We start from the raw sequence: 22701 nt of genomic DNA on the forward strand, positions 1-22701 counted from the left end.
GATAGGTCCTTTATTGTGCTGGTGTCCTTGCCAAGGAGTCGGGTGTAGATGGAGTCAACAGAAGAGAGGATGTTTGTGTGATGTTCTGGACTACATCCACAATTCTGCAATTGCTTGCAGACTTGGACGGAGTGGTTCTGAAACAATGCAGTAATGTATCGCAATAAGACGCATTCTACAGCACAACTGGAGAAGTTGCTGAGGGTTGTTGGAGACATGCAGAACTTCTTAAGGCTTCTAAGGAAGTAGAGGTGTAGGTGTGCTTCCTTGGCCATTGCTTCGATATGGCTGGTCCAGGACAAGTTTCTGGTGATATTTAATTATTGCTGGGAACTTAAGGCTTTCGACCATCTCTACATTGGTACCATCAATGTAGACTGGGGTGTATGTACTGCTTTGCTTCCTGAAGTCAATCACAATCTCCTTTGTCTTGCTGACACTGAGGGAGAGTTTGTTGTCTTGGCACCAAGTTACAAGATTCTCCATCTCCTTTCTGTACTCCATCCTGTCATTATTCAATATCCTGCCTACTACAGTGGTATCGTCTGTTAACCTGTCGATTGACACTACTGACTGACTGACTGAAGATGTGACACTACTGGCCACATATTCCTATCTCCACCCCTTTCTGGTTCACTTGCACCTCCACCAACCTCATCTACTGTATCTGCTGTTCCAGGTGTCAACTTCTGTACATCGGCAAGACCAAGCGCAGGCTCGGTGATCATTTCGCTGAATACCTCCACTCAGTCCGCCTTAACCTACCTGATCTCCCGGTTGCTCAGCACTTACTCCCCCTCCCATTTCCCAATCTGACCTGTTCTGGGCTTCCGCTATTGTCAGAGTGAGACCCAGTGCAAATTGGAGGAACAGCCTCCAATCCCCTATCCTCATCCCAATATCCTTTAAAAAAAGTGTTTTGTACATCTTTTTAAACTGAATTATGTTTGTGCTAAGTTTTATCTCCTGTTCCAGACCATTCCACAAATTCACCCCACAGATTGCTATGCACATACTTTTAAGAGTTGTTTTGACATTGAGTTTTTAAAAATTATATTCCCCTCTCAAATTATACCCACCCTGTCTTTCCATAAACAGTTTTTGTATATTTCCTAGAAGTAAATTATTTCTTGCTTTGTACATGATTTGTGCAGTCTTAAATTTAACCAGATCGGTGAACTTCAGTGTATGAGACTTTAAGAATAATAAATTGGTATGTTCAAGATATCAAACGTTATTGATAATTCTTATTGCTCTTTTTTAAGTGCATAACGGCTGTTAGTGTCATCTTCCTCCAACACCCTGGCGTCTTATGCAATTTGATTTGCAACTTTGTACAACCTGGTCCCTTATTTGATTTTTCAACTCTGCTCCATAGTAACAGCCCTCAGAAACATGATATTCAACATCACTGAATACTGTTTTGTTACTCCGGCAGTTATTTTCCCACCACCATGTGCCACTTTCTGACAGTGTAACATGTGATACATTTCAAAACAACATCAGTTACCATGACGAGTACCTGCAGCACTGCCCAGTTTGCATCCAGTTTAGAATGTTCCAGTATTTCTTGAAAGGTCATTAAGCAGACACTTTATTGTTGGGTCAGAAAATTAATGTTTGTTCCAGATGTTTTCCTCTCAAACTCCTGCAGGTTGATGTCGACATACGATCAGAACAGTTGCGACCATACAAATTTATAAATAACGGTCCTTATATTTCAATTCCATTCAGTTATACAGTAAATGCAGGAGATTGTACACCGAGTTCCAAGGAACTGCAATACATACACCTTCAGAGGGAGAAGAGGAGGGAAGAGACAGTAACCCTAAGATTTTTGCCTCCACCACAGTGAGGAGGTGCTTGGAGGATACACTGTGGTGGATGTTAATTTGTGTTTATTGTTGTTTTTTATTGTATGTATGACTGCAGGCACGAAATTTCATTCAGACTGTAAGGTCTGAATGACAATAAAGGTATTCAATTCAAAATTCAATTCAATCAATTCCTGTCGCTAAAATACTTATTTTACCCATTAAATATCCTTTAAAATGTCCCCTGCACCCATCTACTTCCTTAATTTGGGATCTACTCATGGGCTTTTCCTTTTGTAATCATTCTGTCAAGTGGATCTCATCAAGTCTTCTGAGAATCGAACATAGACACAAAAAGGTGGACAGGCAGCATCTCTGGAGAGAAGGAATGGATGATCTTCCTGGTCAAGACTCGTCTTCGGACCCTTCTTAATATTCCATGTAAACATAATTTGCGTTATTCTCGTCGATGTATAAACCTCCTCCCTAAAGTGCATACTCCCAGACTAAACTCCCTACTCTCATTATCCCTTTTTTGTTCTCCACAATCTCTTATTGGAGAAACAGGTTTATTTATGGTCCACACGGTATGTGATCATCTAAAAGTAACCACAATCCTAAGGGTTAAATGAATAGGACGTCATGTATGTTCTATCTTTGAAAGAGATCTGGTGATCATGTCGGCACGTCTAATTTCCCATCTGTCACCCATGCCGTCTCAGTGCCCCAAATCTATCGATCTCAATCTTGAAAATATTAAACAACTGATCACTCAGTCCTCCCAGATAGAAAGCTAGAGAGTCCTGACCCGCTGAGTCCCCCAGCATTTTGATTTTAATCAAGATTCCAGCATTTGCAAGAAAATTGCAAAGACTTAACCTAAATAAATGTATCATTGCAGTTGAAATGTTTCATCTCAGTCTTGAGATAACGATTGTTCGTTCTGCACACTTCATCTTGTGGATAAGTTCACCGAGCAATCTACCTTGTCTAAATTTCCTTTCTGAATTTTTTAAATGCTTATAGTTTGCCGACGAACATGGTTTATTTTTACAGTCTGAAGAAGGGTCTCGACCCGAAACGTTACCCATTCCTTCTCTCCAGAGATGCTGCCTGTACTGCTGAGTTACTCCGGCATTTTTGTACTTATCTTCGCTGCAGTTCCTTCCTCCACATTATATTTACTGTATTTTTTTTTTTGCAATGAATGTTCAGAGAATTGCACAATGCAGCCTTTCTGCTGGGAGGAGAGGAAGCGAGCACAGCGTGTTGTGACAGGCTGCTGCTGCTGCTGCCTCCTTGCACTCGGTCGCACAACCTGCTGTGCCGCTCACATCCGGGTGCTGCGGCCCGGGCCGGTGGCTGGTCGCTCGGCGCAGCCGCCGTTGTCGCTAGACGGTGGGAACCGTCGCTGCCGTAACTCCGTTGCTTCTCCGGCATGTCTTGGCCTCTTCTCGCTCTCACGGATCGTAGTCATCGACGCCCGGTGAATGCTCTCGTGCTGAAGGACGTTTCGCCGTCTGTCTGGGGGAGTGGAGGTGAGTGTTGGTCTCCGGCTCTGTGTGTGCGCCATAAGTCGCGGCCTCCAGTCACCTCGGAGCCGCGGCGAGGCAGAGGGCGCCATGTCAAAGTATAGGCCTCAACGCTGAAATTCTGGGCAGAGATAATCACCCCCCCCAGCCCCAGCCCCGCCGCCCCAGGCTTTTCTTTCCCCATTAAGATCCGAAGTACTCTGGATCTCTGCAACCGCGCTGAGCCAGTTTTATTCTTTTGACATTGCTCTAAAGGTGCCCTTCCTGTCCATTAGCCTTGAACGTTAAAATCAGATCAGAAGGGCGTTTCATGGGTGTGTACTACTTGGCTAGATTTGCACGATTAAATGGAATAACCCAAGTGAAAACGATTACCCTTGAACTGCAACCGAGAAGATATAAGGAACATGTCCGAAAATGCTGGGAAAAACTCAGCAGACCAAGTAGCATTGTGGAATGAGAATCAAACTGAAATATTAACTTTTTTTTAAAGTTGCTGCTAGTTCTGCCGAATGTTTCTAACATTTGCTGATTCTATTTCAGATTTTCTTTATGTTTTATCATTTTCGTATACTTCGCAAAAAAAAAATCAGATATCCAAATTCAGGTTATTTAACACACGTTGGTTTCATGAACCACATATAGAACTGTAATGCAAGCAAGTCATCTTTAACCTGGAGGAATTATTGCCAAGAAGAAGCTGTTATTTTCTGAACTTATTTAAAATGTTATTCAGGTTGTTAAAGCTACTTAGCAGGGGCTTTGGAAATTAACAGTAATATTAGTTATTGTTGTAAAGTAAATTCAGATGTGCAGGTGAATGAGCTGATGTGTTATTTTGATGTAATTCCACAGTAGTTTAGTTTATTGACACGTGTATCGAGGAACAGTGAAAAGCTTTTGTTGTATACTATCCAGCAGCGGAAAGACAATACGTGATTACAATCGAGCAATTTACCGTGTATAGATACATGATAAAGGAATAACGTTTCATGCAAAGTAAAGCCAACAAAGTCCTATCAAGGTTAGTCCGAGGGTCACCAACGAGGTAGATTGTAGTTCAGGACTGCTCTCTGGTTGTAGATGCCCTATTGAAGCTTGTGCTGTTGCCCGCATTTGGACCTCCTCTGGCAGCTCATTCCATCCACCCACCACCCTCTGAGTAAAAAAAAAAATGCCCCCTCAGGTTCCTATTAAATCTTTCCCCTCTCATCTTAAACCTATGTCCTCTGGTTTTTGATTCCCCTACTCTGCGTAAAATAATCTGTGCATTCATTTCTCCACAAGATTGTGTACACCTCTGCAAGCTCACCTCTCAGCCTCCTGCACTTCAAGAAATAGTCCTAACTGACCCAATGTCTCCCTATAGCTCAGGCCCTCGAGTCCTGGCAACATTCTTGTAAGGTTCAAAGGTTATTTATTGGTCACATACACCATGGGTGTAGTGAAATTCTTCTTGCCAATGCAGCACATAAAAAGAAGAATACAACATAACCAAAATAAAGAGATTTAAACATAAAAAACATCCCCCCCACAATGGTTCCCATTATGAGGGAAGGCGCAAAGTCCAGTCCCCATCCCATGTCCACCCATACTTGGGCCTATTGAGGCCTCCGTAGTCGCTTTTACGGAGGCCCGTTCTCGCTGGATGATGGTGCTCGCCGGAGAGAATCCTCTCAGCGGCTTGGGACACCTGGAACGGTCGCTTCCTTACTGGAGACAGCAGCTTCCGAAGCCAACAAGGCCGCGCTGGATGGAGCTCCACCGCTGGCGATCTCGGTGAGAGATCCCAGGCTCCCGATGTTAAAGTTCAGCGCCGCGGCTGGCTGCTCCACAGACCTGCAGCTCCACAATGTTTTTCACGGTGGTCACAGTTCCAGCGCGCCGACCCGGGCAAGGCATCGCCCGCTCCGCGATAGCGCTCCAGCGCTGTGCCGCTGCCGAAGCCAAGGTTCTGGGCGGTCCCCTCGGGAAACGCCGTTCCAGGCCCGCTGGTAGGCCGCGAGGACGGGTCGAAAGTGCAGCCTGGAGAAAAGCCGCCTCTCCGACCAGGTAGGGACCCTGAAAAGTAGTTTCCCCCTTCCCCCCAACCCTTCCCCCCCATCCCCCACATAAAAAAGACTAGAACTCAAAAAACAAACACTAAAACTCACTAAAAATAAAAAAAAGAGTGAAAAAACGAACAGCTACAGGCTGGGCAGCCATACCATACAGGACGGCGCCCCCTATTGTAAATTTTGCGTCTTAAGCGTACTCCTGTAAGCTTAATTATATCTTTTCTGTAGCAGGATGTCCAAAACTGAACCCAATATTCCAAATGCTTTGCACCGACTGTACAGAACGTCCCAGCTTTTATACTCTGCACCCTGACTGATGAAGGCCAGTGTACTGAAAGCTTTCTTCATTACCATATCTATCTGTGATGCCACTTTCAGGGCCCTGTGCACTGCACTCCTGGATTCCTCTGCCCTATAACACTGTCCATGTTCCTACCATTCACTGTGAAGGTCCTGCCTGGTTTGATTTCTCAAAGGGCAATACGTCACATTATCTTCATTAAACTTCATTAGCCATTCTTTGGCCCACCTGCTGGCTGATCAAGACCCTGTTGTATTTTTTAATAACCTTCTTCACTGTCTGATAACACCTACTTAATGCCATGTGCAAACTTAGTAATCGTGCCTTTCACATTTTCATCTAAATCGTTGAAAAGACATTGTTGAAAATCATTTAAAAGACTTTTGGATAGGTACATGAATAAGAAATGTTTAGAGGGGTATGGACCAAACGAGGGCAGTGGGACTAGTGTAGATGGGGTATCTTGGTCAGCATGGGCAAGTTGGGCCGAAGAACATATTTTCATGTTATATGAATCTGACTAAATCACAAATGGCAATGGGCCAAGCACTGATTCCCGAGGCATACCTCTAGTCACAGGCCTCCAGTCTGAAATACAGCCTTTCACTACCACTTTTTGCTTCAATCTGGAAGGCTGCAAGATGCTGTGTCTCAAGCATTCTCTGCTTCTTTGGAATGACAAAGGAGGTTGAGATCAGAAATATTGAGTGGCTCTGGGGTAGCAAATTAAAATGTTAATCTGAAACCTGTGGTCATGTTTGTGGCCTTGGCAGAGGCATTCCAGAAATCAGGCATGTAATCCACATTTTGATCTCCCCAATGTAAAGCAATCCATTTTGTGACAAAGGCAGGGCTTGAAATTAGCGGTTGCCCGGGTGCCAATGGCAATCTACAGTCCCGTCGGGCAACCTAAAAGCCATGCCATTTTGCCCGACTTGGCAAGCACCCGGGACACCTATCATTTAGAGAGGTCCCCTCTCTATCTCTCTCTCTCTCTCTCTCTCTCTCTCTCTCTCTCTCTCTCTCTCTCTCTCTCTCTCTCTCTCTCTCTCTCTCTCTCTCTGTGTCACTCTCCGTGTCCGGGTCTCGGGTCGGCATGGCAGGCCGCCTTACACATGCGCACTGCCACGGCCTGCACATCCTCCCCCTGCACATGCGCACAACCACGGCCAGCACATCATCGGATGCCACAATGGAGATCTGGCCGCGACAGCTGAAAACCAACGCAGAATCACTGCCTGGAGCTGGAGTAACTCTTGCTTCTTGGTTTCCTGGCCCTCCAAAAATATTCCAAATGGAATTTAAACTGGTGGACCCACCACCACCAAACTTCAAACTCTGAAATATAAAGAAGGGTTTCGGCCCAAAACGTTACCTATTTCCTTCGTTCCATAGATGCTGCTGCACCTGCTGAGTTTCTCCAGCATTTTTGTGAACCTTCTGAAAAATAAAAGCCTATTGGATTTTATCTGTTTATTTATTGTGTATATATATGGTCTATGGTATATAGACACACTGAACTTTTATCTCCTGTTCTGTATTATGTTTACATATTCTGTTGTGCTGCAGCAAGCAAGAATTTCATTGCCCTATCTGGGACACATGACAATAAAACTCTCTTGACTCTTGACTTGGACTTAAGCAAAAACGGGTTCTTGGGGGAAAAAAGAGCCACCTTAAATTTAGTTGCGTCTGGTTGGGTACCTATGGTAGGGTGAAGACTATCCCATGCTTTAATTGTGCGGGGGAACTCCATGGAGCAGCCAGCATCTCTGGATAGAAGAAATTGGGTGGCATTTCAGGTAGAGACCCTTCTTTAGATTTCCTCTGGTTTTAGTGTTTTTAGTTTAATTTAAAGATACTGCATGGAAACAGGCCCTTCAGCCCACCGGGTCCTCGCTGACCTACACTAGTTCTATCCCACACATTAGCAACGTAAGTCAAGAGTGTGTTATTCTCTCACGTCCCAGTTAGAACATTGAAATCCTTACTTGCAGCAGCACAACAGAATATGTAAACATAGTACTCTGTAAACAATGTTATAAACGAGAAAACAAAACTCCATACAGACAGCACCCATATTCAGGATCAATTCCGAGTCTAGCAATTTTAAGCCGCAACTTTATGGCCAATGTACTGCCCCATAGTCTTGAACTGAATTAAAACATACAGTAGCTGTAAAGGGGGACATAGCGTCACTTAGAGATTTAAGACTGAAAATGGATAGTTTTTTGTTTTTTTTAGTAACCAAAGTTATCAACGTATAATTTTTTGTGTGTTGGAAAATAAAATATAGTGGCACAGCTGGTGGACTTGCTGCCTCACACGCCAGAGATCTGAGATCGATCCTGTTCTCGGGCACTGTGTTGAATTTGCACATTCTCCCTGCAAGCATGTGGGTTTCCACCCACATCCCAAAGATGCATTGGCTTTGTAGGTTAACGTGTCTCTGTAAAATTGCCCCTAATGTGCATGGAGTGGGTGAGGAATGTTGGATAACAGAACTTGTGTGAATGGGTAGACAAAAATGCTGGAGAAACTCAGCAGGTGAGGCAGCATCTATGGAGCGAAGGAAATAGGCGAAGTTTCGGGTCGAGACCCTTCTTCAGACTGATGTGAGGTTGCGGGGGGGGGGGGGGGGAAGAAAAAAGGAAGAGGCAGAGACAGTGGGCTGAGGGAGACCTGGGAAGCGGAGGAGAAAGCAGGGACTACCTGAAATTGGAGGTCAATGTTCATACAGCTGGGGTGTAAATTACCCAAGCGAAATATGAGATGCTGCTCCTCCAATTTACAGTGGGCCTCACTCTGGCCATGGAGGAGTTCCAGCACAGAAAGGTTGGATTCGGAATGCGAGGGGGAGTTGAAGTGCTGAGACACCGGGAGATCAGTTTGGTTATTGCGAACCGAGCGGAGGTGTTGGGCGAAGCGATCGCCAAGCATACGCTTGATCTCACTGATGTAGGGCAGCTGACACCTAGAGCAGCGGATGCAATAGATGAGGCTGGAGGAGGTGCAGGTGAACCTCTGCCGCACCTGGAAAGACGGCTTGGGTCTGTGAATTAAGTCAAGGAGGGAGGTAAAGCGACAAGTGTAGCATTTCCTGCAGTTGCAAGGGAAAGTGCCAGGAGAGGGGGTGGTTTGGGTGGGAAGGGACGAATTGACCAGGGAATTACAGAGGGAGCAGTCTCTGCAGAAAGCCGACAGGGGAGGAGATGGGAAGATGACATGAGCGAGGAGGGTAATGGGAATTCAGTTGTAATTCTGGGTGAAATGTGATGGGTGAGACAAAATGTAAATGGGATACACTGAGTGAACAGTTAACTACAGCAGAGCTGACCTCATTCATGACTGAGGGAAAGGGGAGCCATTTCAATAGCATTGCAGCAAAAGCTAGCATTATCATGCCATATTGAGAAACTGCAAATGTTGGAATCTTAAATAAAACATAAACATTGCTGTAAACACTGAGCAGGTCAAGCAGCACCCATCCTGCACTGCCTCCTCCTCCCCCCCCCCCCCCCCCATTCATCATGCACAGCTTTTGCCATTCATCCTGCACTGCTCCCACCCATCCATCCTGTACTGATCCCCCCATTCTTCCCATACTGACCCCCTCCTCCGTTTATCCTGCACCGATCCCCCCCCCATCCATCCTGTAGTGATCCCCCCATTCATCCTGCACAGACCCTCCGATCCACACTGTACTGACCTCCCCAATTCATCCTGCACTGATCACCCCCCATTCAGGAAGAATGGGGGGGTCAATCTGAAGAAGGGACTCGACCCGAAACGTTGCCTATTTCCATCGCTCCATAGATGCTGCCTCACCCGCTGAGTTTCTCCAGCATTTTTGTCTACCCCATTCATCCTGTACTGATCCCTCCCATTCATCCTGTACTGATCCCCCCCCATCCACACTGCACTGATCCCCCCCCCATCCATCCTGCACAGATCCCTCCCGTCCATCCCGTACTGAGCCCCCCATTCAACCCACTGACATCCCCCGTCCTCTCGCCTCACAATTTTACCTATCACAATCCAACCAACCCGCACTAATTCCCTAGCCTCAATCCATCCATTCCGCACCGATTGCCTTCTCAACCCCCCCCCCCCCCAATGTGTTTTAATTCCCAATGTTATTATTTGTTTTTAATCCATCAAGATGGATTAATAAAATTATAAACACGTGAAACATTAAAACCGCAGTGTTCGATTGTCACTGCTACCGTTGACACGTTATTACAGAATTCATTTTACCAACAAATCAATGCTCTTAATATGGAGTATCAGTACAGTAGTTATTTAATGACAACATTCACAACTACGTTGGATTTATCCAGACTTTATTTTTACAGTCGGTCATATACATCACAAATTTGGTCAGGAGATATTTCAGTTAAAATTTTAACATTAATTCTGAAGTGGGAATGATGGAAACAGCGTTTATCAATTTTTTAAAAATCTGGTGCGTACAAACTGGGTATCTTCATTGCTGTTCATAACACATACATCTAATCTGAATGTCCGGTAATGTGGTGTTTTGACACCTTTAAACATATTACCAAAAGAACATTTGCTGCAGTTATGTCCTTTGACCATGGTCCAGGATTTATTGACACAGGTTGATCATACGCTGAATAATCCAACCACATTTTTGTTTGAAAGTGGAAAGAAATAATAAAAATTGCATTAATTGCTACGTGTAAAAAGAGTTGAGATACTGTATTATAATTTTGCTGCATGTCATTGTGGTATATATCATGTCTTGATTGGTGAATATGTTTAGTTTGTGACCTTATTTGAAGCAGAAATGATATGTAAATGCTTCATTGACCATAATTCCGACTGGTAACTACGCACTTCGTCCGAGCACATTATCGCATGAGTCATGCAAGCCGTCTTAAATGACCACCTAAACGGTCATTTGGCAACCTAAAAAGCTGCCTAGGTTGACCGGTGAGAGCCCTGATCAATAGTTAAGCAACCTTATCATGTTGATCATTATTTGATAAACTGTTTGTAATTTTAGCAATATTGCTACCAATACTAAATTGGGCATCACATCCTTGATATGCTTTACTCTTTTATCTATATCATCTTCATTGGTTCTCAGGACACCAGTTAATTTGCCATAAAAGTAAAGCAAACCACTAAAATTGAGTCAGTGAAAGCATTCTTGGTCAGAATATCTGGATGTGCAGTTAATTATATAGCTTCATTAACCATGAGAGGTGTACTTTTATCGGTTTGATATCAATTGATTATTTATTGTATTACTGAGTAATAATTGTAAAATCATACAGCACGGTAACAGGCCCTTCGCTCAACTTACCCATGCCAACAAAGATGCCCCATCTAAGCTAGGCCCATTTGTGTGCATTTGTCCCATATCTAAACTTTTCCTATTCATGTCCAAATAACTTAGGAAGTGCAATCCCCTATGTCTGTCTCCTCCTTTCCCCTGACTCTCAGTCTGAAGAAAGGTCTTGACCCGAAACATCACCCATTCCTTCTTTCCAGAGATGCTGCCTGTCCCGCTGAGTTATTCCTGCATTTTGTGTCTATCTTCAGTGTAAACCATCACCTGCAGTTCCTTCCTTCACATTTTATTAATTTAACATGGCATCAGAGTCATTTGTATTCATTTTACATGATGTGCAACTGTTATGGAGGTTACATCTTTTTCTTTCAGTGTATTAATCAGATGTATTGAAAATTAAAATATTCGCTTTACTTTTTCTTCAGTGCTGAACATATTGTGGAAAAATGGGAGCTTTTCTGGATAAACCAAAGATGGAAAAGCACAATGCTCGTGGTGAGGGGAACGATCTGCATTATGGACTGAGCAGTATGCAAGGCTGGCGAATTGAGATGGAAGATGCACACACAGCAATCATTGGCTTGCCACATGGACTTGAGGCATGGTCATTCTTTGCAGTCTATGATGGGCATGCTGGTTCCCAAGTTGCCAGATATTGCTGTGAACATTTGTTGGGTCACATCACCAGCACACTTGATTTCAAAGTTAGTGAAGATCTGACAGACCTTACTGTGGAAAAAGTGAAGAGTGGAATTCGAACAGGTTTTTTGCAGATAGATGAGCATATGCGAACAATCTCTGAGAAGAGGCATGGTTCAGACAGAAGTGGGTCAACAGCAGTGGGTGTCATGCTTTCACCCAAGCATATTTACTTCATCAACTGTGGAGACTCACGAGGATTGCTCTGTAGGAATGGACAGGTCCATTTCTTTACACAAGATCACAAGCCAAGTAACCCACTGGAGAAAGAGCGCATCCAGAATGCTGGTGGCTCTGTGATGATTCAGCGCGTGAATGGTTCCCTTGCTGTTTCAAGAGCACTTGGAGACTTTGATTACAAGTGTGTGCATGGGAAGGGACCAACAGAGCAGCTTGTCTCACCAGAACCTGAGGTTTATGAAATTGAGAGAAGGGACAATGATCAGTTTATTATCCTAGCATGTGATGGCATTTGGGACGTCATGGGGAATGAAGAGATCTGTGAATTTGTTAAGTCCAGACTGGAAGTTAGTGATGACCTTGAGAAAGTTTGTAACCAGATTGTTGACACATGCTTGTACAAGGTATAGTGAATATACTTTCCATTTTTATTATATTTAGATCATTTTATGTTATCTTCAAAGTAAAGCACACTATTGTTAACTTGCAGTACTGAATTCTATTTTGCCATGAGAATGCCCAGCAATTGCTTACTTACACTGCAGGAATTATTGTATTCTTGCTGTTGAAGTTGTCAGTGCATTCTGGTGATAATTGTACATAATTGCAGTTTACTTCATGTGCTGGTTGAGTAGCATCAAGATGAGGCCACGTTTCTTCCTAAAATCAGCAAATGCAAAAAAGTGACACAGTTTGAAGTTTATAATTAAAATCCTGGAAGTTACCGTACATTGATCACATGGACCTACTTTTCTGGTAGCATGAAGAGTTTTGGACAACTAAATGACATTAATTATGGGGAAATGTCATACTTTTCAATTGAAAAATTAGGATTCTGAAAGCTCTTAAAAAGGAATTCTTCCATAAAAGATCCTTGTACAAGGTATAGGAACTTTGGCTGAATCAGCCAAGGCTACCTATGCTTATGGAATGTTCTTATAGTGTAGCAAATTATGATACTTGATTATAAGTGTAAAATGGAAGGCAAATTGGAATATGACATTCTGTGTAATCACTGATCAGAAACCAAATTTTGAATTTGTGGAGGTTGTCTAATAGCAGAACAAATTTATGAAGTAAAGATAAACATGTGCATTGACTTTAGAATATTTGCCAAGGCTATTTCACACACTACATTCTGGACTTTGAGAAAGTTGTTCTCTGCTGTGCTTTGATCATGCTGAAAAGCAAATATCGGATCATTTGTATTCTTGAAATCGGAATTAGATTAAATTGGCATTTTACGAGTGGAAAGTAATGCTACATTTTAAAGATTCTGAACAGATTCTTGATTTGTTAACAAACATTTCAGCAACAGCTTTAATTATGAAGTGGACCAGGCCACAAAGCTCTTGAGGTATTTTGGAGACTTGACCGAGGTCACACTCTACTGCTCTTAAGTATTTGACCAAGTAACAGGTGATTGTGACATAAGAGACTGCAAATACTGGAATCTTGTTGTAGGAACTCAGCAGGTCGGGCAATATCTATAGAGGGAAATGGACAGATGTCATTTTGGGTTGTGACCTGTTTTCAAGACTGGAGTAAAGGGCAGGTACCTGGTAGAAAGTGGCGAGGGGCAGGCATGGGGTAGTGCAAGAGCTGGCATATGATGTGTCGATTCTGGTAAGATTGGCAGGTGAGCAAGGTGGGGGTGAGAAGGATGGAGGTTGTCATAAAGGCTGACGTGGTAAGTGAAACAGATAATGGGCTGCAGATAGTGGAATCTGAAAAAGGAATGTGAAATGTAGAACGAGATGGAGGGATGCAGGGTATAGGGAACGTGGAGGGAGTAGGAAGTGGGTGATGTACAGAAAGTGGAGGTGGAGGAGGGGAAAGGAACTGGGTGATGGAAGGCTGGGGGAATGGAAAGAAAGATGTGCACGGGAGGACCTACGTAGATGAGAGGGTGGTGAGAACATTCAATATTTTGTGGTTTTGAAAGCTACTCAAGTGGAATATGAGCTGCTGTTCTTCCAGTTTGCTTATGGCCTTGTGCTTGACTGCTATACTTCATTTGGTGAAGTGGTATTTCCAAAGCCACAACACTTCTCCATCCCATTCCCATAGCTTAGAAGGACACAAAGTGCTGGAGTAACTCAGCAGGTCAGGCAGCATCTCTGGAGACATGGATTGGCAACCTATCCATGTTCTCCAGAGTTGCTGCCTGATCTGCTGAGTTACTCCAGCACTTTGTGTCCTTTTGTGTAGTAACCAGCGTTTGTAGTTCCATGTTTCTCTACCCATAGCTTAAAATATTAATTCAAGTTCAGCCAGCTGCCAAATATTTAGATTTGCTGATATGTGGGAAAAAATAAGTTTGTTTTACTTGGCAAATACTGGTTGCTTCCTTGATTACAATGGCGCAGATCTTCTGAAATCATGCCAAAACATAATCCCAGAATTCAACTCGGATCATGGAGGCTCTGCTCTAAGCCAGCAGCGACAGCATCCAAAAGTCACTAAAAGCACAGCTTGAACATAATGAATGCTTGTGAATGTCAAGCTGTCTGCTTTAAGGCAACCCCAATACTGTACTCAGTCACACAACGTGTTACAAATGAGCTCCCAGTGGAAGTCTGCATTTGAGGCCTTACTGGAACAAGTACTATGGTCCAGTGGCACACAGCCAGAAATATTTTTGGAGGTCAGAGGAAGTGCTGACCCAGTATATTTCAAGCTTTTTATGCAATGGGGCTGTCATTTATGTTGATATCAAATAATTATTTTAAACATTTTTTCTTACTAAAAATAATCGAAAGGTTCTCGGCAAATTGGCAGCCATCTATTCCTATACTATATGCACATTTCTTAATGACATTTGCTGTTATAAATTCCCAGATCCTAGTTTAAAATGTTTAAATGAAACAGAACTTAAAGTTTATTAAATGTGGAAAAACCTTTTCAGCAGGGCTCTCCTTGGTTGAGTTTCCAAACTGGTTCTCAAAATGAATTTTAAAATTTTGTTTAGTCAACTGAGCGGAAAATACCCTCCATGCCATCACATCATAGATTCATTTAACATGGAAACAGGCCCTTCGGTTCAATTATGCCTTTGTTTGTCTCTATCCCATATCCATGATCCCGCTAAACCTTTTCTACCCATTTACCTATCTAAATATCTTTTAAATGTTGTTTTAGTACCTTCTTCAACCACTGCCTCTGGCAACTTGTTCCATTTATTCATTATTCTCTGTGAAAAAATTGCTCCATCTCAGTTTAAACTTATGCCCTCTAATTCTTAATTTCCCCAAACTCTGTGGAAAAAAAACAGTGTACATTCACCCTATCTATACCGTCATAACCTTGTACAACTCTATATGGTCACTCCTTCGTTCCAAGAAGTAAGATCCTAACCTTCCCAACCTCTTCCTATAACTCAGCCTCTCGAGTCCTGACAACATTGCCATAAATCGTTTCTACACTTTTTCTTGCTGAATGGCATCTTTCCTGCAAGAGGGTGACTAAAACTGCATATAATGTTCACCAACGTCTTGTATAACTATAACATACCATCCCAACGTCTATACTCTGTGTCCTTACAAATGAAAGCCTGCATGAAAAAAGCGGCCTTCACCACCCAGTCCACTCCTACAATACTTCCACTGACCCTATTGTTCACTGTGAAAGTCCTACATTGGTTTGACATCCCAAAAATGCATCCTAATAACCCAACATAGAAAAATAGGTTCAGGAGGTAGGTCATTCGGTCCTTCGAGCCCGCACAGCCATTCATTATGATCATGGCTGATCATCTAAAATCAGTATCTCCTTCCTGATTTCCCCCCATATTTCTTGATTCCTTTAGCCCGAAGAGCTAAATCTTACTCTCTCTTGAAAACATCCGGCGAATTGGCCTCCACTGCCTTCTGTGGTAGAGAATTCCACAGATTCACAACTCTCTGGGTGAAAAAGTTTTTCCTCATCTCAGTCGCAAATGGCCAACCCCTTATTTTGAAACTGTGACCCCTGGTTCTGGACTCCACCAACATCGGGAACATTTTTCACAACTTGCACCTATCTGAATCAAACTTAATTTACAATTCCCCGGCCATTACCCAGCTGATCAAGATCCCCCTGCAATTCTTGATAACATTCTTCATTATTTTGCAGCTGTACATTTAATGTATTTTCTTTTAAAATTACTGGAAAAATTATTAATGGTACATATTTACTGTGTTCTCTTCTAAAATTACCTTTACGAAAGGATTTAATAACTATTTTGCTTATTTAAATGAGATTATTTTCTTCACCCTTCAAAACAGGGGAGTCGGGACAACATGAGTGTCGTATTGATTTGCTTTCCAAATGCACCAAAGGTGTCGCCAGAAGCAGTGAAAAGAGAAGCTGAGTTGGATAAACATCTGGAGAACAAAGTGGAAGGTGGAGCATCTAAAAAAACACTTGTTGCTAAGTAAAATAACTTAAAAAGGAATTACATTGTGTTAACCCTCTAAGTTCATTCATATGAACCAGCAACTAAATTTTATATATCTTTGGTTTTCTGTTGCTCCTCGATAATCTTAACTGATATTTTACTTCAGTGTAATACTGGATACAATGCTTAGTACCTGAAAGATTTTATTAAAATAGTGTATATATTTAAAAAATTACTTTTATATAACTTTGTGTTATCATAAATACACACCTGAGCTTAGAGGGATAACTTTCATTTAATACACTTAAGTTGAAATTTTCAGTTACATGTCATGTAGTTACTACCTTATATTAGCACAACTAGGTTTGTTGTGGAGACCATTTTCCTTGCAGGCCAATTAAATTCCATTAGTTCTCGTATTTTCTTGGGATATCTGGTTGTTATAATTGTTGTTCATCTAAATAATGAAAGCTGCCAGAGTGATTATTTACTGTAGTTTGCTCAGGTTTCTGAAGGCTGTCATTATTACAATGTAGCTGTGCACTGGAAGTGTTGCTGCTTTGGTTCTGCCACCTCCAAAAAATGGACTATCACTGTTTGTGTATTTAATTGTATAATGCTTTATCAAAATGTTGCACAAGGTCACAACAGACCATTCTGTTTGTCATATAATGTTAAGTACTAAGTTAGGCACTCTGGGCAAGTATCAAGATTTTGGAAAAAAAATAAGCCCTTGTTCCAAGTTTTCAAGACTTTCAGATTTTTGATAATTTTTGACATTTGTTCCATTGAACGGGAAAATTGGGATCAGGATCATTGTTTGTTTTGGCCTATTTCCTTTTAATATATTTGTGTGAATAATTTGTCATTTCACTTTGCATTACAAGTTGAAAATGAAGATGGCAGTTAACATTTAAAATAGTGAGCGTCTGTGTTTGCTACAGCTCTAAATATATCAGCTTGAACAATATACTGTTGAGGGAAAGATAAAATTACCACCATTCCAGGTAAAAGTAAATTCCATTCAAGGATATCATCTAATATTATAGAGGTAACAGTTTGTTTATAAATGGGAACCACATATGACTTTGAAATGCAAATAATGTGCACACATCAAAATTCAAGTGAACTTCTTGACCATTCCAGTATTAGATGTACAATGTTGCCTTACCTATGGTTAGATGAACCTAGTTGTAAGATTGTCAGTCACTGCAGTGTGAAAATGCAGTGTTTAAAACAAACACATTCAGATTAAGTTTGTACAAGCATATCATTGAGCCATTACATGTGCTTATGTGGGGGAAAGGCTCCACTCTAAAGCGTTTTTATGCGTATAATCCTTTCTTATTAACTGGATTTATTAGTTTCTATTATTTTTATTACATTTAACAGTAATTTTATGTATTATAGAATAAAATACAAGTTGTAATTGTGGATAGCTGTATGTAATGTTCAATTTACATTTACTGAAATGAGAAATGAACTAAGATTAAGCAGTTTAGTTACTGAATGTTACGTGTTTTTGAATCTGATTTTTATGCGTACATATTTTCTGTTAGTCATTTGACTGCAGGGAGACCTGTAATATGAAGAAAAAACATTATTAGCCAAAATTACTGAATTAAGAATAAAGTTAAATGTACATTGGTGCAAATGTTTTTTAAACCATTCTTCCATTGGAATTAACAGCATAATTTTTGTCTTCTGCTAGAAAATCCCTGGTTAAAATGCCTTCAAAATAAATTAAGTTAATAATGTAGCTCATTTTATAATGACTGGTGTAATGGAAAAGAAATGCAATTTTTTAATGAAAAAAGCAGCTGCAGTTCATAAAATGTTTTACAGTAGATCTATAACATTTATATGGTTAAATATTCAATAAGCACTGGTTATGTTGTGGAGCTGTCCAATATTGTAAATACAGCAGATTTATATATGGAAACTCTGAACTCTGACTATCAGATTTTTTGAAATGCTTGTTTTGTCACCTGGCTTACATGGTTCTGTTTGCCATGCTCCCCTGACTTGCTGGGGCTCCGGTTTCCATGCTCCCTAAAATCTCATTGCGACCCCAGTTCCTTTGCTGCCTTGCATCTCACCTAGCCCGCTGGAAAATGTATTATACATTTATGTAACATCTAAAAATTAAACGTGTTTTAGGGTATTTTTAGGAATAGCATCTGATAGTCTGGAAAATCTGTTAGTCTCGTGCCACCAAAATCTGAAATATGTTGTTTATTGGAATTTTGGTATATTAATCAAATTTGTGTGGGGGAACACTATGATTTGGTGCAGCATTGGACATGGAGGTGGTTTATAGTTGTTGCTTCTATGAAGCAACTGCCTGATAAGAATTAGGACTAAATTAGCATAAATTCTAATGCATGAATTGAACAAAGTGTTCAAAGATCAAATTAACCATGTCAAATTAATATTTTTCTGTTTGTTCTAGTTTAGTGAGAGGTCAGTGAACCACGTACATACAAGCTATATTCTATTTTTTTTAAATATGTTGGCTTTAATTATAAATAGTTTTATTGGTGATTTTAGTTTAGTAAAATTATGGACCTGTTGCTGGTAATGTATTTCTTAGCTTCAGCAAGAAATTTATTTTTAGTACAGGATCCATATAATAGTTATCCTTTTCTTTCTTTGATATTTAATTTTCTTAAATGTATCAATGGATATACAGGATATAAAACCAGTTTAACTGCATGAAGATGGTGTGGGAATTGCTGAGAATTGTCGTGTACAATGTGAACATTATCCGCAAATGATGAGTAGAGGTGTGCATTTTTAGAATGATGCAGAATGCAGTTGCATGATATAAATTGATGTGAAATGTATACTAACAAAAGTTACATTACATGGCAGTAATTGCATTGTGCATCAGTAATACATATCTCTGAATTTATTATTGCTATTATATAATGCCTTGACATTAACTAAAAAAATTAACTTGACTGAATTTCATGTGAGGTCCTTTTTTTTCAAAAAGAACAACAAATTTATGGAGCTATTTGATCGGTCGACTATGTTTGAATAATTAGTTCCTTCTCTTTATCTTGGATACAGCTAAGATTGGAAGTTTGATATTTTGGGAGTTTCCACCAAAAGCTTTTACTTTCATGAACACAGTGCAATTGTTGTGTGATTAAGCCAACTAGAATTATACTGAAAAGTGTACAATTGATGATCGGGTTCATGTTTTTGGTGCCTGCAGGTTATAATTTAAAATTCTCTCTTAGTTTTATATATGTTTTATTCTGTCTTCCTTTTCCTGTGGTCTTTAAGGAAAAAAAGATTGTGTGTGGAGACATAATCTATTTTAATAATTAGATAGATTTTTAACCAAATTAAAAAAAGGCATTGTATAATGTGCTGTGCAATGGTATATTTTCCGAAGTGACACCAGGTAACATTGAAATATATAATACGTTGGCACCCTGCAGATAGATAGAATAGAATACAATAGGCATATACAGATGAAATAACATTATAAAAGTTTGCTAATATTAATACATATTGTATTTAAGTTTTGTTCTGTGGCAGCATCAGCTAATCTCCTTTGCCTGTGCCTCTGTGTCTAGTAACGAGCAGTTTATTTGACTTTTTTTGTAGGGAAAAAAGATGAGATGTTGAACTGTCATTGTTCTCATTTTGTCTCAACATCTTCAGTCAAATAAGACTTTTAAGAATTTAAGAAAGTATTTACAAACGTATACTGTGACAAAAAAAAGTGATTAATGTAATGTAGTCACTTGCTTAATGTTTGCACACAAAACTTTAGCATAATTATCATCTTATATACAAATCAAGCAGCTTAGTTATGGTTTAAAATATATGGCTAGTAAGTAGCTGTAAATCTTATATTTTTGTATAGTAAATTATACATTTAGGATTAAATACAGTATGCTGATAATGTTAGTCATAGTTATAGTTATGTTAAAAAGTTGCTCTAATAAAGAATTTTACTGAATCAATTCTGAGATCTTTGGATTTTTTTTATTTGACCAAGTTTTAGAAAGCATTTATAGAATATTTCATGAAATGAATTTAACATCTGTCTCTGTTCCCACTAGTAAGATTTCTCTGAGTCATGATTGATTTTTGTTAATTAAAAGTAGAACTAATACATGTGGTAAATTATGCCTTCCAATCCAGAACCTAGCAGCTTTGATACACTCATTAACATTAAGTGAAATGCTGCATGTGCTCAGAACATTATCCGATCAGATTTCATTCTTTTTTTCTCCTATTGTTAATGTTCTACTTTTACACTTTAATTGAGTACTCAAAAAATCCATCTGGTAATTGTATAAGATGAGTGTTGCCAATACAATATACCTTAGAAACTACATCAGATTCTTTCTGGAAGGTTCACTGATCTTTCATAGTTTCTGCTGTGTTGTTTGTGTCGTATTTCCAGTTTTGATTTTCTGATATTCAAATAGTTTTAAAATGCGTATTCCACTGACCCACAAGTCCTTCTGATTCCCCAGAAATCTTTGAGAAGCAGGGTGCTGAGGGGGTGCCAGATGTAGTCCACATGATGCATGCTTTGTCGTCGGAGATCATCCCAAACCTCCCACCGGGAGGTGAACTGGCCAGCAAGTGAGTGTACAATGTGTGGATTCATAACCTATATTTGAAGATCAATATGCACTGTTGAAAGGGGGCTGCTAAAGGGGGCTGCTAATCACTTGTATAATGTACGAGCACAAACTCACTACCACTTTTGGCATTTCATAATGGTAAGAGTGAATCCTATTATGATCATATCTGCATTTAGGGAGTATTTATCTTTTTTTCAATAATGGTGGTAATGAGTGGATTATCTAAAAACATATTGTGTGTGTGTGTATTAGATTGTTTCTTTACAGTGATTAACAGTCCAAATTTAACCCCTTTGCAGTGCAAAATCAATTTATGATTATTTAAACTTGACATTTAAAAACTGTAAGTTACAGATATATTAATTAAGTGATTTCTAGATTTAATATACATTATGGGAGAAAATCTTGCATGCACTTAAATATGTACAATTCCCATTGATAATTTATGGCCAAATGAGTGACTTAGACATAACATTTTTGATTTTTTTGATTATTATATATTAAAAATTCAGTATCCTTTTTACGTCAGGCTTCTTGTGTTGTTTAAAAGCAACAATTAATAACTATTTAATTCACAAGCTCGTGACCTTTTTGAATTAAACTTCTATGCACACCCTTGTCAATAGCAAGACTGTAAATGGCAATGTAAAGTCCAATGAAAAGGATTCTGAAAGGGAATTTAAATTTGAAAAATTTGCATGCACATTTGATCAATGTATGCTTGAAATACTTTGCCACGTTTCATTCGTAGAATTCTACAAATATGTTTTAAAGCTAATTGAGCTGTCAGTGTTGGACCATTCATGGATTTATTCTAACTTGCATATATTTCAGTGGAGTATAATTTAAAATATTTATTTCAAATATAGCTAGGACGCTACTGCCATTATTACATTTTTATTTTGAAAATTAATGACTTTTGCAAATGTAGCATTGAAGCAGCATAACTTTAATATGGGTAAATGAAGAACATCTACATGTTGACTCCAGTGCTAAGCTTTTTTGTTTATTCTAAATAATAATGCAAATAGTTGCATCAGTATGTTGAATATATATATATTTAAAGCTTTTTTAGAAAACTTCTTGCAATTATTACAATCAGTGTGGAATCTTGATGGATATATCTCCCGTGAGTAATTTAAATTGGTGCTCGGCGCAGTCTCCTCGAAAATAGGATAATATATATGGGTTGGGTGCGGGTAAGTTGGGCTATTTCCGTGCTGTATAACTGTGAATTCTAGTCTAATAATTTTTGGGGGTTGAGAACATAGGTTTTATTTTCAAATTTACACAAAAACGAGTGCACCCAAATTAATGTTATAAATACTAATGGTCTAGTTCACACAATAGTGTTATGAGGAACGGGTGTGAACATGTGGGAGAGAATATTTCATCAAACTGCACTGTGAATCACGACTTAAGAAATAGCTTTTTAATTTCTTCTCTTTATCAAAAATCTTTATGTAGTAATATTCCCAATTATTATATAGATATCCAATTAATTTATATATGGAAAGCACTAAATTATTATTTACTCATAAGAAATATGTATTATATTGTGGATGTTAATGCACTATTCTTACAAAACTGAATACCAGAATTCCTCCTTGTGTCCATTTGCAGGAAATGAAAGGGTTAAACAAACTTTCAGCCTCCTTTGTATGAGGAGGAGTTTCCTTAGCCAGAGGATGGTGAATCTGTGGAATTCATTGCCACATACGGCTGTGGAGGCCTAGTCATTGGTTATTTTTTAAGTGGGGATTGATAGGTTCTTGATTAGTAAGGGTGTAAAAGGTTAAGGGAA

The 22701-nt window shown here is 39.8% G+C and overlaps 1 protein-coding gene across 3 annotated transcripts in view; it reads left to right on the forward strand.

The window, feature by feature from the left end:
- The first annotated feature begins 3021 nt into the window (after positions 1–3021).
- Positions 3022–22701, forward strand: part of ppm1a (protein phosphatase, Mg2+/Mn2+ dependent 1A) — a 32746-nt gene continuing 13066 nt past the window's right edge. The window contains exons 1-4 of one of the 3 annotated variants that reach the window (XM_033027413.1): positions 3022–3347; positions 11449–12307; positions 16169–16286; positions 20784–20895. In XM_033027413.1, coding sequence (XP_032883304.1) covers positions 11471–12307; positions 16169–16286; positions 20784–20895 — 1067 coding nt within the window. In that variant the 5' untranslated portion in view covers positions 3022–3347; positions 11449–11470. Of the gene's footprint in view, positions 3353–11448; positions 12308–16168; positions 16287–20783; positions 20896–22701 lie in introns of all 3 variants that reach the window. The other 2 variants (XM_033027412.1, XM_033027414.1) reach the window with 2 other exon arrangements.

This window comes from Amblyraja radiata, chromosome 9 (genome assembly GCF_010909765.2).
Source record: "Amblyraja radiata isolate CabotCenter1 chromosome 9, sAmbRad1.1.pri, whole genome shotgun sequence".
Lineage (NCBI taxonomy): Eukaryota > Metazoa > Chordata > Chondrichthyes > Rajiformes > Rajidae > Amblyraja > Amblyraja radiata.